We start from the raw sequence: 19497 nt of genomic DNA on the forward strand, positions 1-19497 counted from the left end.
AAACACTCTTCATTTTCTTCAAATTGTACAAATACTGACATTTTGAAATTCGTTCTGCACAAATCCAATGCATATTGATGATTTTTCCCACTAAAAAGTGGACAAATTAATTATGTAATAGGCTGCAATAAACAAGGCTCAGGTATAAGATACCAGTTTAATAAACAAAAATAAACAAACAATCCACTGTACAGTTTAAGTACCAGAGACAATAAAGATATATACCAGATATACACAGTAATATCTATTATAAAGAAATATTAGATACAAGTCCTCCAGTAAATGCCAGAAAAGCACAGAGCATATAGTCATACTGTTAGTGTTTCCACTTATGAGATGAAATGTCTTTACACAGAAAAAGGACAAAAAATGGGGATATAAATATAGCAATCTGAAACATGGTAACACTAACAAACACTGTATCTTTCCTTGAAACAAAAATTTCTCTCAGAAAATATGCAGCTGATAGTTTCTCTAACACATTCATCTTTACTGTACATGTTCTTCTGGCACAAACCTGTGGAGCCTGCAATAAGAAATGCCAAGAGTGCAAAAGACTTCATATGACAATATTCAAGTCAAAGCTGTGCACGTCCTCAGTTTTGCTTTTTACCACAAAGCCAGCCCAACTATACATTATGAATCAATCAGAAAGAGGACATCTTTTTTTATGTTGCAATAAAAATAACACAAAGTATGGAACTTCAGTGATAAGATGCCCAAACCAGAAGCATTTCCCCAGCCCTACAGCAGTTAAAACAGATTACATAACAATCCTTTACAGAGAAAGCTCTTACTGAATTCGAAAAAACACTTACATGCTGCAATTTTCAGAAAAGCACCATGCTAAAAATGCATTCCACTCATTCAGAAGCAACCTAGATTCAGTACTATAGAAGCTAAAGGTACTGCTCAATGCAATGATTCATAGTTTCCCTAATAGGAAGATTCAGCAGTTTTCAGATGAGACCTTTATTCCCTCTCTGAATAAATGATGCCTGAAATTTTTATTCTTGTTCTAATGGAATTTCAATGGCCTTCACTGCAAATCTACTGGAAATTTTCGCATATTAAGTGGAAAAAATTAAATGATGTTAACCACATTTTAATGTGATTAAGGCTGACAGGGTCATTATTTCTGCTAATCACTCAGTTTAAAAAGCTCAAACAAAACTTTGTAACAGCCAACATTTTTTCTGGTTTTCTGTATGTCTACTGTAGTTGAGAATTAAAGTCACTACTGAATATGAAACACAGCATATCTCATAAAAGGTTATATCAAATATTTGCTGCAATCTGTACATGGATTTCATAATAATTTAAAACTTGAAAAAGGGGGGGAATAATTCTTCCAGAATGCATAGCCCTTTACTTCTTTTGTCTTCCTCAACCCAAGATAAAATAGAACAAGGGAATATGTACTTCTTTCCCCATATGTTGTATTTGCTATTGAACAAGAAAAAACATTTCTGCATGTCTTTACTGTGAACCAAAAGATATGTGTAATCACAGAAAATAATTTCTCAGAGCATGTCTGTTAGGCTCTGCAATAAGGAGTTCTGCTTATTACCATTTAGGTGGGGATAAGCTGGAAATGTGGCATAAAGAAGTAGAAGAGAATGAGGAGTAAAGATTACATAGTTTTCAGAGGGTCTTGTAGTTCACTTGCATGGAGGATCAAACAACAGGACACAAAATTAAGGAGACTGCTGTTCTGCCACAGGCTCAGCTCGAGAGGCACAGCCTTGCAGCCAGCCCTCTTGCTCAAAGGTTTGGCACCAACAGCTGCAACTGTCAACAAAGCAGCTCCCTAAGAACACACAAGCTTTGAGGATGATTGAACAGGGCAGAAGGACTTCACCTCAAAAACAGACAAGTTTGTCTTGTTCATCCTACCAGAGGAAGGATGAGTGTTTGTGAGATTCGTATTTTGTTTCTTTCTGGGTAGGAGGAGGCTGCTCACAGGTTTTCTTGAGCTTGCATTTTAGGCTTTTTGAGGGATTACCATTCTCTGCAAAGACCACTGTAATGCTTACTGCCTGCTTAATAATTAATACCACCCTCTGTGAATCATTATTTCTGGATGACCTGTACCTCTCATGCCATGTTATCTCTTTCCTCACAACCTCTAAACTTACAGATGATTAAAAAAGAGGGGGGGGAAAAAAGCATTTCAGTATTTATATTCATTTTTTCCTACATAAGTAATTTGCTTATACTTAAGTTACTTTAGAAGAGAAAAAGTGCGGACACACTGATTCACATTGATCATTCCCATATGGTTCAATAGATACATTTCAACCTTACTGAATCACTAAAATCTGCTTCTTGAATTACAAAAAAAAAAAATTTAAAAATTAAAAACAGTAAACAAGATCATTACCTTATTAACTTTAGGGTATGTGAAATTTATCTGAACAATATTTTATTTCCTTCCCATTCCTTGGCAAAATATCTGAACACAGAGACTGTTAGATCTACTTTATGATTACAACAAAAAAAATGCTGAGTAAAAAAGATGGCAATTACACATAAATCTTTCCTGTAAGACTTTACTTCTACTTTATTTCTTCGTATCTCGCATGTACTGCTAACTGTATTACAACAGCCAGCAGCTTTGTTTCCCAACATTTGCTTCACACCTGAATACTTTCCATAGCAAGAAAAGTCCAAGGACATGAGATGACTTACTACAAGGAACAAACTACGTTTACATCAATACATTACAGCAGTAGTTTGTGGTTTTCTCAAAACGAAACGTTATTGGTATCGTTGCACTTTCTAGTTTTAGTTTTTTAGTGTGAAGCCATGCACTAGTTCATCAACTAACAACCGCACTGAATTCTTGTGCTCATCTAAGAAGGGACCCTGCTGAATGTCCTAATGCATCTTATTGTGAATCTTCAGCAAATAAAACTTCATGTATGAGCTCATGATGTGCTTTGCTGCTGGAAAGTCACAGGCTCTGTGGGAAGCTTTTTATCTTCCCAGCAGTCAGTTCTCTGAGAACATCAGTGCAGCTACTGTAGTTACCTGTAGATTACTTGTATTTTCTCACATCTGTGTCCAGCAATCTAAACCATGATGATAAAGGGTCATTAGGTTTTGAGTGAGGAAGGGGATGGACTAGACAATTTGCTCTGATAAGCTCCTTGTTGCGAGTGCCGGTTTAGAATGTGAAATGCAGGGTTATGCACATTCTCAACTCAAATGCCTGTGCTCTCAAAGCACCAATTAAAAATCATACTTAGCCCTCTCAAACTACATGAACACATCTTACCTGAATTTTTTACAATTAAAATACTGCAATAAACTAATTCTGTCATGGTAAGAAGGACATCAACTGTCTATTAGCCACAAAAGAATTCAGGTACAATTACTAAGATAACTGCTGTTTGGAGCACAGCAAAGCAATTTCCCACAGTGGGGCTTACAGTTCAATTTACCAGGTGGGCAAATATTTTGTGCTCTGTAGTGGTCCACAGAGTTAACAGTTACCTGTAACATTTGAGTAGTGTTATACTTGGAGAAAACTTTTTTCAACCTAAACAGGTGTTTCAGCTTTATCCCTTCACATGAATACAGATTTTTTTTCCAACCCTTTTCTAAGAACTCTTTTAAGACTTTCATTTAACATTAAATGCAAATTTTATGAAAGAGCCAATGGGTCTATTTTCCCATTCCAAGCTACTCACAATGAGCTCTTGTAAGTTGCTTGGAAGAGGAATGAGAATAAGCACAATGTCACCTATAAAATTATGTTAATCCTCAAGTAACTTGATGAGGTGGTAACAGGCTTTTTTCCTGCTTCCTTATGGGATATGCTTAATGCAGTAAAAAAATAGCAACAATAAAAAAAAACCTTATTCACATGAACTAAACAAAAATGAAAGAAGGCTGCGTTTTCATATGAAGTGAAACCAGGTTATACCACGAATACAGTGTACGGTTCCCATGACCTGGACAGTGACAGAACTGTGACAAGCCTTTAAAATATTTATCATGAATTTTTGTGTCAAACTACAGTGAGTATCATGGCATTGTGTTAGGCGACACGTAAATACATGGAAGTACAAACGGGCCATAAAATATTTCTTGGTCAATTGGTTCAAACCATCACAAGGAATTCAGGGATTTAAGAGTACAAAGAATGGAATTCCTACACTTCCCTCTTCTTGAAATTGAAGAGTAAAATAATTACCATTCAAACACTAACTCATCAGCTTAGATAGTTCAAAAGGGGTTTTCTCCATTGCCCTTGCAGAGATGATGATATCCTGCTATGTTGCTTTTGAGTCTTAATTTCAAGTCAGTGAAGAAAAACAGAAGGTTGATATTTTACATAAAAAGGTCCATTTCCAAATTACAATAATTGTAACAATACATGAGCTCATAATGGATTTTCTACCAAGATTCAAAGACAGCATTTGAAAATTAGCTCCTTAATTTTATCATTTAGTTTTATTTTATACAAATACATCTTTTAGTTCTGACTGCTGCAAGAGAGCTAGCTACATACACAACACTGGTTTGGGGTTTTTTTTATTAGTCCATGGTCTTCAATGAAAATGCATCATTTTGAGAACATTAACAGTCTGCATTATCAGAAAAAAAGAATCCTTAATAATTATTCATACCCCAAGTAGCTGTAAACCCAAATCATTTCAGAAGACCTGAATGTGTCAAGAACTTTGACAATTATGACTGGAGCCAGGAAACTGTAGCACTGCAGAATTTCTTATGAATTTTTCTAGTTACTTTTTATAAATGCTGTCCTAGATGACAGCTTAATGTGTACCACATGCAATATTTATTCTTCTTCAGTGTCAGACTGTCTAGCCATCCAAGGGAATACAAAGAATGTCACTTATTAGGATAAAAGCACAAGGAAGGTAATCAAGGACATATGTAACATCAGCCAATCATGCCCTATTTCAACATCCTATTCCATTCATAACAGTTCAACAATTATTTGCTTACTGATAACTTGCTTTCAGGCTGTTTGTGTTCCCCATAATGGTGGTTTGCATTTATTTTGCTCTTTAGAATTGGACACTTGCTGTGCCATGCATGTTTGTCAAAACTTTCTATCTTCTGTCAGAAAGAGCTTTAGCATATCAAACAATTTCTGTTTGTCAGAAATCAGTAATAGAACAATCTAGTTACCTTCCATGTCAACAGGGTACTCACATAACTAGAGCCCAGAAACAAAAGGCTACCAAACACTACACACTACTGCAAGACAGGCAGCTAAACCCACGTTTCTATTTACTTTGATCATATAGCTGTGTCTTTATGAAAAGCCTAGTACAAAAATTAGGCTCTGAATGGAATGGAAATGTACTTCAACAAGACACTGTCTGAGCACAAAGACATTAACCTTGCCTTTAGGCTTGAAAACTAAATTTCTTACTAGTCCTCCAGGTCTCTTTACCATAATTCTATTTATTTATTTATTTAACCAAATGCTTATATGAAATACTTGTAGACCTCTTATCTACTGATTCTAATCTATATGATGCATCAAGTTATGCAAAAATGTTAGTTCACAAAGACAAGTAGAGACAGGCAGATAGAGGGAGCCAAAGACAAACATTTACCCTCCATAAAGTTATTTTTAAATAATACTACTAAAAATAATTTTCAAAAATCCTATGGGAAACTGAACACACATGCACATGCATGCACACTTCATTATTCTGAATATCCTGGGACATTAAGATTTTATTAAATAAAAAACAGGTATGCATTTAATGAGCCTCTGAAATAAAACATGAGCTGGAAGTACCATCACATGTTTTAGATCGGCAATATTGTGCAGGTTTTCAATGTATTAGGTGTAAGATTTTATTTTATTTTTTTTTCTTTAATAAAAGCCATTTGGATTGAAATACATTTTTGCTTCAGGAATGTACTACTGTGCCAATGCATGAGAACAAGAGGAAGACTCAATATACAATGAATCTGATTAAACCCAATGAAGTACAATACCAGCACACACACTTAAGTCTCTTCCAAATATTTATCTTCCAAACATTTCTTCAGGCATTAGAAATTAATACCAGAGCACAGTAAGCTCCAAACATTATTTAGATTTATATTCTAATCAACTTCTCTTAAAATTAACAATAATTAAGCTCAAGCATTGGTAATAAAGGATAAGAAGATACTCATACTCAATGCCTCATCTGACAGTTCTTCAATTAAACATATATAATGTACAAACTTTCCTCTCCAATTTAAACACGAACATGCATCTATTCCTTGTTTCCAGACAAGGATACGTGGTTCCATCCACTATAAGACTAGTGACTACCAACATCTGAATGTCAGTCATCCATATTAGTGATTAGAAGAAACTCTAGCTGTGAAAATAAAATACTGTGCCAAAACTTTAGAAGGTAAGGTATGTTTCTTGGGAAAAACAAGCAGTTAAATGAAAGCATATTTCCATATACTTAATACAAAAGAATGAGCTGTAAATAACCATAAAATTAAAAGGAAAACTCTTTTTTAAATAATGTGTTAAGATTTTCAAAATAATCATCAATGAAAAACATGTCTGTCAATTGTGAAACAAAGAAGTCACTTAGAAAAAGGAAACTTAAAAAAAGGATGCCAAAGCCACAGAACCTACATTTGCAATTGTATAAAAGAATCATCCTCAAATATTATATTTCCATTTATAATAAATGCTTGACTGCCTGATGTTTCCATGCAGTCCCTATTTATAGAAAACAGAACAATGTTACAGAACGTATTCCCCCCAGAGAAGGAGATGTTGCAGACCACCCACAAAGAACATTTTCAAGATGAGTCTTTTTCCCAGACCCTACAGGTATCTCAAACACCATGCATGAGAGAAACAGTGGTAGGTGGAATAAAATTAGCTGGAACTATGAGAACTTAAAGATATTAACACAATTCTGTAGGAAGTGATAGCATGAAATGTTTCAAGAAATGGATTCAATAAGCAGAATTTTAGACAGATATACAGGTACTTGTCTGCAAATCAAACACTGCAATACTGAGTAATGAAAAGAAAGATACTTATCAACTGGGACATTGTTCAAGAGGTGGTATTACAGCAATACTGACTGCAGCTCCTAATCCAAAATACAAAGCGATATTAGTGTATTGTCTCACTTTTTCTTAACAAAGGACAATATTATCAAAGCACTTCTTGTTTTAAAAAATTTCTAAAAATCAAAGCTCATTTGCCAGTTATTACAGCTGTTGATGTGCCTAACATGAGCGTTTCCTCTCAAAACCCACCAGTTAAAGGCAGCAAGGAGGTATCAGATCCTTACACAGAGGAGGATCTACTCTAGGAGGAGCTACTCCCATCACACCAGGTGAGACCACAGCCACCCACCTCCAAAGTAATTCAACAGCTTCCTCTCCATCTTCTGATTCTCAACAGACCCTCACAAAAACAACTGCTGGTTTTTAAATGCCATGTCAGATACAGGAACAGTGACACAACAGATTGGGACATAACCTCATAGTATCTATTTTCCCCTTGATTTGAAAGAGAAATTTATTTGTTTTAAGGGCTATGCACAACTTCTATGTTGTCTAGTTGACAAAGACAGACTAACAATGTTCATTCATTATGAAAGGCACGGGGCTTAATAAATTAATATGAAGAAGAAATAAGTAACTTAATATTCAGTAACTTAAGGATAAACGACTGTTAACAAGAATAACAATCTCTTGCAATAATCTCATTAGTTTATTTGTAAAGCAGAACAGGACCAAACCGCCCTCTAATAAAAAACCCCAAATCCTGCTTTCTAGGCTAAGACCTGTGCACAGTGCAGTGAAGGTGACTGTGCTTCTAACACTTAACAACCCAAAAGAAACAAAGTCTGCTCTACTTTTCCATTACTAATGGTGTTTCTCATCAGGATCTTCAAATGTGAAAGAGATTTTGACATGACTATCTAAGGCTTACATGCACAGTCAAACTGCTTTATTCTAAAAGAAGAAAGAGTGAAATTCACTACTGAACTATTTAGCACTAAAAGTCGGATTTGAAATCTGCATCTGAGATAATGATACAATAGTGAGATGACAGCCCTGATATTGTGGCTAGTAGCCTCCAAACATTTCCAAGGTGATGAGGTTGTGTTGATGATGCTCGGGACTAACAACCCTGGATGGAAACATACTGTAAATTACAGAATCTGGTCCTCAGTATGAAAGCTGGTTTCTTGAGCTGCTTACCTTCCCGCTTTCTTCCATTCTATTACAAAGACAAGTGAGTAAAGCACAGTTTCTCCTTCACTTTTTTCCATTTCAGTGTTCAGGACATCACTGTCTTGGAGTATTATGAAAGAGAAAGGTCTATTCTCCTAAATATAAGCTAGTCTGAATCTAAAAACTTAGGACATTAAAAAGCAAGCTGAGACACTCTGAAGCTAAAAATCTCACTTCAACAGTATTAAAAAAGTATCAAGCTACTGAAAATCCCCAAACTCCTTGTTAGTAAAACTAACATAGTAAACCTATATTAAACTATACATTGTTAAAACTATGCTTTAACTATCATAAATATGAGGGAAGCATTGCTTAGCCAGCTAAGACAGTGACAGCATTGCTCAGTGAGGGACCACAGCTACCTACAGCAGACACTTAAATGACTGAGCACATTTGGATGGCCTTTGAAAAAGAGGACTGACAGAACACAGTGTCTTTGCAGACATCATTCAGGAGATAAATCACTGATAACATTCCAGAAAAAACATTGCAATTATTAGAGAATAACAGTATTTTCATTGGGTAACTTGATTTTAAAGTAAACAACATTTCCCAAAATATTATGTCTATTATTTTACCAGCACCAAGGACTTTTACAGAAATAGTGAAGAAAACTGAGGCATGAAGCACGAGTTTCTCTACAGTGGAAAGTAAGCAGCAGAAAACTGAAGCTTTTTACGCAGCATGCTGGAAAGAAGGAACAGTTATCCACTACACAGTAACAAAATTTACACTCAAAAGACATCTCTGCATCTCAGGTTTGCTTCTGAGCAATTTAAACATTCTCTGGGTTTAAACAAGACCTAAGTTCAAAAAGCATTTTATACCTTGTTATGCATCCAGAGTCAGAAACACCGCATTGCAATAAACAACATTTACATCACTGTCTTTGAGAATGTCACCTCGTAACATTTTTTGTGGAGGTCCCTATCTCTGCTGCTCATGTTATTTATAAACTGAATGAATCCAAGCTGTGTAATTATTTGATTTGGAATCTAGTGCAACATTATTCTCTCCCTTAGTATTTTGTATCTTAAATAGTATGTGTTTATTAAAGAGACAAAAATTCCAATGAAGACCAGGGAGAAACAAAACTTCTAAAGTGTTCAGACAGTATATACTAATAAAGCATCCCTTTCTTACCCTGCACAGGTTTGGAAACTTTTCAAGCAGTTAAGTGTTTGCTTGTTGCAAGTTAGTACTAGATTTTGCCTATGAAAGTCCAAGAGTTTAAATAAAATATCATACAAATTACCTGATTCCTCAACTGCCATGGCAGATTAGAATAAGCATCGTTAGCAGACAGCAATTAACAAAACTACACAAGCCAACTATAAAACTGGTAGGGCATTCAAACACCCATAGCTGCAGTCATTCAATAGTACAACTGAACCCACAGAACTGGATATCAACAGAGCAGAAACTACAGTGATGATGGCCAAACCAAAATATTAAAAACACTGAGAAGACCATCTGCACAGGGAAGAAAAGGAAGGGCAGATGGGAAGCAATGCTGAACTGTTCAAAGGGAGGTTCGGATGACATGCAGCTGATAGGACAGAGATCATACACACAGCAATGAAGTTGAGAAGCTGCTTGTAGCTGACACCAATGCTCTACAAGTTATGAGAAGTCTGGTGGGTCACTGTCACAGCAAATGTCACAGCATAAGCTGCAGCTGAGATGGCCACAATACACAGGTATCACCACACCACTTCAGAAGGCTTTAAGCATTCGCCCCACAGAGTCACGCCATACCTCATCAGAAGGCATCAGGTGTCTGCCCTTACAGAGTAACACCCTATCACTTCAGAAGGCTGCAAGCATCTAGCCTTCCTAGCCTTCAGCACAACCTTTTATATCCTTACCTACATGCATTGCACCTGTGTGTCCTTTTGGTCAGCACCCCTGGGCACTCCATGTCCCATTGCCTTCAATACTGTTCACCTGACCTACACAGCTGTAGCCCACTGGGGATGAGGCTTGGCCACAGCCCCACTCCCCATCACCACAAACTGTGTGCCTACAGGTCATGGCTGCTGGGCTGGGCTGGTTTTGGTGCTCTGGGATGCTGGGCTGTCACATGTCACTCAGAACACTGGAGAGACTGTTCTTCATTTCCCTGCTCACCATTCTCTCTACAGTCTGTAGCCTTTGATGAGTCTAAGCATAGTGTGATGATACCTTTATCTGCCCAGGATAGACCTTCCCAAAATCCAGGTTTCCCTCTACTATGACCACTCCTCTCTTTACTAGTTCAAGAGTCAACATATTCTAAGTAAACCACTCTTTTATTTCCTGACTTTGCAATCTACACTTCAGCTATTTAGCAGCGCCATGCTGTAGTCAGGTGGACCAGAATTTTTGAAAAAAGCATCACCATAAAACTGCCCATTTTTAAATCATACAGAAACAACTTATTTAAAAAATGTTACTGTCCTAATATGTAGGAACCAAGACATTTGGCACAGAGCAAACTTGCTATCAGAGACAAATCAGCACATCTGGGCAGAAGGTGAACACTGGAGTGAAGTTAGACTCCAGGAAGGTGCTTTTGCATCTGGAGCGAGGTTACACAGGGAAGCTGAGAATGGGACCCATCTTTCCATGCTTAAAGACATGTTCCCAACACCTGCTATTACCCAAACAATATGCATTCCCATTCAAACAGGCAGGGGACTCCAGAGGGGCAGGCAAAAGAAAGCAAAGCAAAGCAGGAAGTCTGGTGAAAGAAATCATCCAGGCCAAAAGACTGGACTGGAATTAAGCCAGCAAGAATGGGATGAAATCAAAGCAGAGAGAATCTGGCAAAGACCTACGGAGAACATATCAGCTAGGAAAACAGTGAGGAAAAAAGTATGGGATAAACAGAATAACTGAATGAAGTCACTGGAATCAGTAAAAGAGAAGACTAGAAGAAGTCAATTGGCAATGTCAGGACATGGTGCTGGAAAGAAAACAGACTGCCATTTGGTTGATGGATGACTAATTAATTTGTATTCATTAATTCATTTGTATAAGAAATAATAAAGAATAACTGTTTATTAAGCAAATAATGTGCACTATCCCTTGCTATACCAGGTAGGTGCTCCATGAAAAACATACACAATTCCCTAGTTTCAACTGCCTGAGCTGTAAGGTACTCTCAGGCAGTAAAGATGTAGCACAGGATGCCTAACTTCTGGATCTGATTAGTTTTGAATATCTGACTTCTCAACTTGTGTGTGCAAAATTTTACTTATACTCAGGTAACATAAATCATCTCCTAATATTCTTTTAAAGCATTTCAGTTGTAAGGCAGGAAAAAGAGCTGTAATATATTTTAAAAAATATTATTTTCCAAATTTGTCAGCATAGAAGACAACCTTAAAATCATTATGCAGTAATGTCAACAAAACATCTCAACACCACCCTGGCATTACAAGTTATGATTTTAAAATTCCTTCAAATGGTTTCTCAAATATATTTATCGAAATAAAATGTCACTGCCTCAATACCCATACCTGCAGAAATACAACCAAGAACTCCAAGGCTCCATTTATTACCATAAATGGTAATAAATAATTCCATTTGTAACTTTGTTTCCTAACTAGTTTAAGAGTGAAAGACTGAGTGAAACAGATTAATTCATACTCAAACCTATGGGGTGTTCCTTTTACTTGACCCTGGATATTTCTTTCTTCATTTCAGATTTCCCTACCCCCTCAATTTTTTCAAAATATTTGGAACATCTGAAGCAATATGAAAAAGATGAATAGAAAAGGATTATTCACTCTCATAATACAAGATCTAAGGAGCATCAAATGAAATTATGATGTGGCAGATCCAAAACAAGCATAAGGAAATACTTCTACATATAGCACATAGTTAAGTTGTGGAAGTCCCTGCTCCAGGATATTGGGATACCAAAAAGTATACTTGAGTTCAAAAGGTGAATGGGTAAATTTCTAGAATAAAAATCAGTCAAAAAGTATTAACAACAAGTTTATAATATCTGGCTTAGTCAGCTCTACAATAACAGATTGCAAGAAGCTGGATGCATATAGTCTGTTTGCTTAATCTGTTTCTATAATCTTCCCTGGACATCTGTTAGTGGCCCGTCAGAAACATGATACCAGAAAAGATGGACCTTTCATCTGACCTAATTATATCTCTTCTAGCTTAAGAATACTTAAAATGCTATGAAAATTAATGGGCAAAATTTTATTATTACATATATGTCACTTTTTAAAATACACAGGAGCAAAATACTAAGTCCCCTATCCTATTAACACTGATCAACATTTTTAACAGAACGCCTACCACAATATTTTGAGAAACAACCCCTTAAAATAATGTCAACATACATTTGGATATTCAACAATTCTGAGTTATACTAGAGAAAACAATGCTCAGAAATCCATTATTAAGTCTCAGACAATTTAGTTACAATGCTAGAGATACTAGAAAATCTTTAGCAGCATAAGTGACTTTTTGAATTCCAGTCTAGGCACAGGATGAAATTCACTTAATTGGACCACAGAAATTGAGTTAATAGATCAGTTATGCAGCTTTAACATATAAACATATAAATATTTCTGGTGCTTGCTGCAAGTAAGTCCAAAATACCAAACCAAACATGATGCTAAGCATGGTCCACTACATTCACTCATTATTTAGCTCAATATATTTCATAGTTGGAATCTATTCTATGAGCCACTAGATGCATGTTCTATAGCAAGACTAAAATGTAAAGCTTAAATTAGATGAAGGGCTGATAAATCAGATATCCTGGATTTATGTGGCATCCTGGGACTCAGAATGCAGTTTTAACTGATAATTATTATTATTACTATTTTGAATATTTTCATGGTTAAACTCAAATACAGTACACCATGGTAAAGGTACTAGATCCAGATTAAAAAAAAAATTAGGAATTATTAAAAGAAGAGTTAAAATACTCATTTAGAGCACAGCAATACATATTAGGAATGGTTTCAGTGGATTCCCCCATAAACATCAAGATTACTGTCATCTGATCATAACACGAGTGCGACTAACACAGCTGCCATGTCAGCTTCTCTTCAGGGGCTAGGTCTTAATCATAAATCAACTGAATGACTAATTCAACATTGTTAAAACCAGCAAGTAACTGCTTGGAGCCATTCCAGTTTTTACATCTTTCAAAAGGTCAATACACCTACTCAAACACACAATAGTCTTATCTTTCACAGTGTTTTATTCTTTCCTTGGACTGAAAAATGACACACTGGCACCTAAACGTAAGTGTGTTTTAACTAGCAATTAGAATGTTCATTAATTCTGAAAGAGTGTCCGAGTAAAACTAAGACAATTTCAGTTTTCCTGTCCACACAAAATTTAAAAGCCTCTTCTCTCCTTTGCTGTTTTAAACACTTCTATAGTTGCAAAAGTCTGATGAAAACATTTTATGGCTGAGCATTTCCTGCATTAACCTTACTTTTGTTATATTATGAATTAAGCTCAGAAATAAACTTTTTTGAGAAGAATGACTACAACTAAATGTGGTTTGTATTTCATATATGAATACCTACCCCTCTAAATAATAACAAAAATCACAAAGTGGCATCTAACAGTAAAATATATTCTAATCATTTACATCTGCTTGCACCACATAAATGACAGAAGCCTACCGTTAGCATCCTTCATAGAAAACATTTATTCTGCTCTTAAATATAAAAGCTATGTTGCATAAACACAGGATTTAAGGCTGTGGCGGAGTAGCTGAAGGAAAGGAAATGGCAATCTTTCTGGTTCTAGTAGATGCCTTTCCCTATCACACAATGTTTCCCACTCATAAATACATGACAAATACTTCCTCAATCATTTTTTACGAGCAGGGATGCACAGGGGGTAGTCAATGGCTAGCTTGAGGGAAAATAGGAACAGCAGGAGGCAGAAACTGTACTGAAAATGGCTATGTGGTAAATTCTCTTCTGGAACATCACTCAGATACCCAGGCTTTGATCTTTCAGCTACAATTACACTCACATCCATGAGATCTGGGTATACTTTTTAAAAACTAAATCACTAATTGTAACAGAAACAGTTAAACTGTTTCATTATATGATGAACATCTGATTTTTTACAAATTAAAAATTGCAATTTATCCAAAGATTTGCTTTCAGTTGGGTTTAACTATGTCATCATCACAAGTAGTCTCACAAAAAACATGGGGTGGCTGGCGACAGCTAAATCACAGACTGGCGTCGCCTAAGTAGTCTGGCTACCATTAGGGTCTGGGAAATGGTATTTACTGTACAATTAGAGCCAGGGAGCTCTACCTGTAATCATCCAAATACAGGTGTGAGGATCCTTTTTGGGACATGGAAACTGACTCATCCATTTTCACTTAAGCTTCCACATCTGTACTGTTACAGCAAGCCTTAAGAAATCATAGCATTTTTACTTTGAAAAAAGTATCACCTTACCACAACAGAGAAAATACAACTACCGGATCTTAAATACTTCCTTGGATAGAACCACTCCTTATATTTAAATTGTCATACCCAAAAAATATTTAGAGGAAAAAATTAATTTAAAATTATAAAATTTGGCCAAATATGAAGAGCTTACATTATTATATTGCTTGTGAAGTCTATTCTGAAGCCTATGTTTGGGACTGAGAGGGTTTGCTACTAAAATACGTTAAATTTTGTTCTTTAGTACCAACACAAAATGTCTTGGAGTATCAAAAGGACAGTTTCAGTTGCAGTAATTTCACAGAATTTATTCTAATGATTTATTGGAGTTAACCATCTGACATTAATTATTGTTTTGGCTTCCAGTCTATGAATGTTTATTTTTCAGTTTAAAGCCTTCTCACTCTTTGATATCATATGGAAATGAGAATTTTTAATGGAAAATTGAAACCATGTGCATCTAAGTACTTAATGAAGTACAGGGAGAAACAGAGGGTGTACTTTAGGAGAATTCAGATATTCCGCTTTAGATACTTTTGATTTGTTTGGATGAGTTACATGCATATATCTGTTCACAAACATACATTTATACATCTTCAAAGTATCTCACAAGTACAGTGTTTAAAATTCTGAATTGTAAGAAAGTATTTGCTATTTCATTGGGTTTTTTTAAACTAAACACACTCTCATAGATTTTCCTTCATCATATGCTAACTACCCAATCTGTCCCCTCCTCCACAGAGCAATATTTATGCCATCTAGAGCTTCCAATGACATGCTAAATGCTGTACTTCTCAACAGTGGATTCCCACCTTATGTCTGCCATGTTAGGATTGGATCTTCATCCAGTTCACTGAACGTCTGATGGATTGATTTTGTAAACATTATGAACCTGAGTCACAACACTGATGCCAGAAATACCTGACTAAAACCCGAGCTATTAATGGCATTAAAGCCCACCAAAAGAGGCCTGTAAACCACAAGCAAGGCACAAGAAGTGGCAAGAAAGCCAGGCAACCAACTACAAACAGAAGAGTAATGTTAAAATGTGCAATTTTGTTTGAAAGACTTCTGTGCAACTCACATAGCTTTAGTCTTCTGGCACTCAATTCATTCCTTTGGAATGAAAAAGACCCTGTTCAGACAACCAGCATTATAGAACATGATAAAGCCACATGCTTATTTAAATTAGTACTTCTAAATCCAATCTATTTTCTTCAAAGTTAATGGCTTCATGTTAAATCATAAGGATGGAAAGCGTATTCTTTTCTGCAGTTTCAGTCAAGGTTTCACCATATGCATTGTACTCCAGCAGCATGTCAGTGGGAACATAACAAGTAACAGAAGCGCAAGATTAGTTCATATAGCTATTTTAACTAATATCCTTGGTGATCTAAATGTGCAAGGAATTACTGACCATTGAAAAATGTGAAACAGAAATATAAATTTAGACATTTAACCTGTACACACTCACCACTTGTTTTTCTTCCTAATGTAGTCTTTTTCAGACAGATTAACCAAGTAGATCATCGGTTTTGAAGTAAAAAACAAATGTTTGTTCAAAACATCAATCTGGAAGTGAGAATAGAGGGGGATAATTTTAAAAACAGTTTATATCAACTTGAAATAATTTTATGATCATTTTCCTCATGGCATGTCTCAGAAGGCTACAGAATTCAAGTGTAATACATAAATCATAGATAAGTATAGATTCAGCTAATAAATTCAACATTCCATACACTATGAATATGAAATACAAAAAAAAAAAAAAAACCCCAAAACCAACAACTTTAAAAAGAACCAGTAACAGGTAGCAAAATTAGAAGTCAATTCATGGAGTAATATTTATAGCCTACCTCTTTGTCATTCCAATCATGATAGAAGCGGACAGCTTTCTTTTCATCTATTACCCATGTCTTGATTTTGCACATTACGTCCTACGCAAGATCAAAAAAAAAAAAACAAAGTCAAAAACTCAGCTGGATATCAAGACTATTCTCTTCCATAAACAAGGCGTGTATCCATTAAGATTCAAAACATACACATAAATGAAAACTCAGATAATACCTTTTATAAACCAATTTTCACTCTCCCAGAAAAACAGAAATTGCTGCTAAAAAAGTCGCTAAAGAGCAATATGGATTATTAAGGTGATCCAAATCCCACAATTAGAAAGTTAAATACACAAGACTCAAGTATCATCTCTTGTCACCAAGAACATCAGCAGAGCTCATAAAATGTATGTAAAAATCAGTACATTTTAGATTGCTTTTCGAACTCCGTAAGACGCAACATTTCAGCATCCAGCAGGAGAGACCACGTACAATATAAACATGCCATTAAGAAAAGGGAATGGGTGGGACAAAACACAGCAAATTTTTTTTTTTTAAATTGTGAGCAAAAGAAATGGAGCCTATTATTGATGATCCACCCTCGAGAAATTAATTCAAACGGCCAAAGCCCTTTTTATTCCGCATTAATTTTTCGCCAACACCTTCTCCCTCCCCCCCCAAAATGAAACCTGCCAAAGCCTCCATTACACAATGGCAAGAGCCTTGCACTGGTGACCTCCAACCAGCTGCATTCACTTTCAGAACATCTCTCTCGGCAGGAAATCTAAAGGCCTTTTAGTTAGCAAGCTAGTGTGCATTCAGAAGGAGTAACTGCAGGAAGAGCCCAATGTGCTTTGTTTCTCTGGCCTTTCTTCACAGAAAGATTAATCATCTGTGAAATGGAAACGGCAAACAGCAAGTGACACAAACTGAACCCTTCAAGCCTTTCCTCATCAGTTTTGTGGTCGTGAATCTGAAAGCTGCGTGTGGCACGGTTTTCCTTACAGGCAGGTGTTAATAAAAGGCTCTTGGGTCTGAAAGGTCAAACTCTGCTCTTCTAGGAGTAGTACATTTTAGAGTCGCCTATTTTTTGTTGTAGATAATTTATGATCATGCTTTAAATAATGCATTTTTTTAAGTTGAAATTGATGCAACTGAGCATTAGGATCTTTAAAATACAAGGAAACATTCCCTGAACTGTTGAGCACACAACATTTTTTGCACTTAATGCTATGCAGTTGAAGTACATTTATAAACAGCCACAAATAACATCAGTATTTACTACCGTCTTTTCTAGTCTTGCAGTAGCTTTAGTGGAGGGAAAAAAAAAAAAAAAAGCTCTTCTAAAATCTTCAGATCCTGATTTGAAACCCTCCAGGAACAGGACTCCCCACAGATTTTAACAAGGAAGGGGCAAGCTAAAACTTTTAATGAAATCTAACATGTTCTGCCTAAGAATAATCACTTTTACTCTCCTATAACTGAATTTCACTCATAAATGTTTAAAAGTGGCTAATATAACACCATTTCCTACAAGGAGAAGATCAAAGTGCTATATTACAAATGCATTATGATTAAAAAAGCACTGTGCAGCTTTGCTATTAACTGTTCTTTAAACCCTAAAAGGCTTCCCATAGATCTCACTTGGCACTGCATATACAACCTTTGACAAGTAATGTAGACCATTTTTATTCATTGCCTAAAATTGTAGGCAATTATGTGCGTCACACTGGCCACCTGCAAATTCTGAATGCCTGCTCCAGTTGTCAGAGCAAAAAACTAATGTCGGAGGGGATTAATCTAGGGGGAGAGAGTCCTCTTTAATGGCTCCAGCAGGTGAAATGGCCCAGCTGGTTACTATGATGAGTGGCCAGAACAGCTTATGTAGAGACATGCAACAAGATTACACATAAAGAAGAAAACACTGGCACCATCTTATCTTTAACCCTATGTGCTTTTCATTTTTTAATTAATCTGTATAAATAAGATAAGGGAAGCAATTCTACCAGTAAGTACTTTTCACTTAAGATATTTAGACTCAGCTTCTCTTTAAATAGATATATATAAAAATCGACACAACCACCAAGATTCCTGTTCAGCAGTGAAGGAATTCTGGTTACACACTATTTTGGGTTTTAAACTAGTTCTGTAGGCACCTATCACATGACTTTCAGCATTACAGTTCTTCCCACAATAGCAACGCATTGCTACATATAAATTGGAGTCAATAAAAAACTGACAGAAAAAAAACCACTACAGCAAAAGTCACTGGAGCCAAACTTTTAAGTTTCTGCTTAAGCAGAAATGAAATGTTTTGTGATCACACTGTAAGGGGAGCTACATTACACAGAACCTCCACAAAATTTCAAGCATCAACACAGCAAATAAAGTTTGGTCTTTCTAAAGCCTGTCTAAGCACAGAGCTGCCAATCAAAACCTCTCTTCCACATTCATTTGCTACTTACAGTGACACACAGTCTAAATCCATTTTGGCACTGATCTAATTTTATTAATTTCCCATTTATGCATCTGACTTAAAGCTGTTTGCAACTGTTGTTCTAAAGGAGTGATTACATGGACAATTTCCACAGGTAAGGCAGATCTACAGCTGAGTATGCTGGGGACAACTAACAACCATCTACTTGTAATTTTATTTTGGTTTTAAAGGGAGGCTGGCAAAGTATTGGAAAACTTTCTGTAGGTAAAAGGATGGAAACCTGTAAGCAAATGCAGCATTTTTGGATGAAGCTGATGAAGCAGAGAGACACAAAGAAGTTCTCTGAGGGGACTACATGGGCAGCAGTCACACCATGCAGAATGTAAGTAGACAGCCCAGAAACTTAAAAACAGGTCAGCTGAACTTAGATTCCCCTGCATTAAGTGGTGGAGTTCCAATGAAATGGGACTTAACTCCTTAACAAGAAATTGTCAAATACAAATGACAATATGAAGAAAGGCACATA

At 36.0% G+C, this 19497-nt stretch overlaps 1 protein-coding gene across 2 annotated transcripts in view; it reads right to left on the bottom strand.

The window, feature by feature from the left end:
* The window catches only part of OLA1 (Obg like ATPase 1), a 92283-nt gene that overhangs the window by 21512 nt on the left and 51274 nt on the right, over positions 1-19497 (bottom strand). For both annotated transcript variants that reach the window (XM_041473260.1, XM_041473261.1), the window contains 2 exons: positions 16559-16639; positions 16177-16274 (listed from right to left, as the gene is read on the bottom strand). In XM_041473260.1, coding sequence (XP_041329194.1) covers positions 16177-16274; positions 16559-16639 — 179 coding nt within the window. The remainder of the gene's footprint in view (positions 1-16176; positions 16275-16558; positions 16640-19497) is intronic.

This window comes from Pyrgilauda ruficollis, unplaced genomic scaffold (assembly GCF_017590135.1).
Source record: "Pyrgilauda ruficollis isolate IOZ18807 unplaced genomic scaffold, ASM1759013v1 scaffold3, whole genome shotgun sequence".
Lineage (NCBI taxonomy): Eukaryota > Metazoa > Chordata > Aves > Passeriformes > Passeridae > Pyrgilauda > Pyrgilauda ruficollis.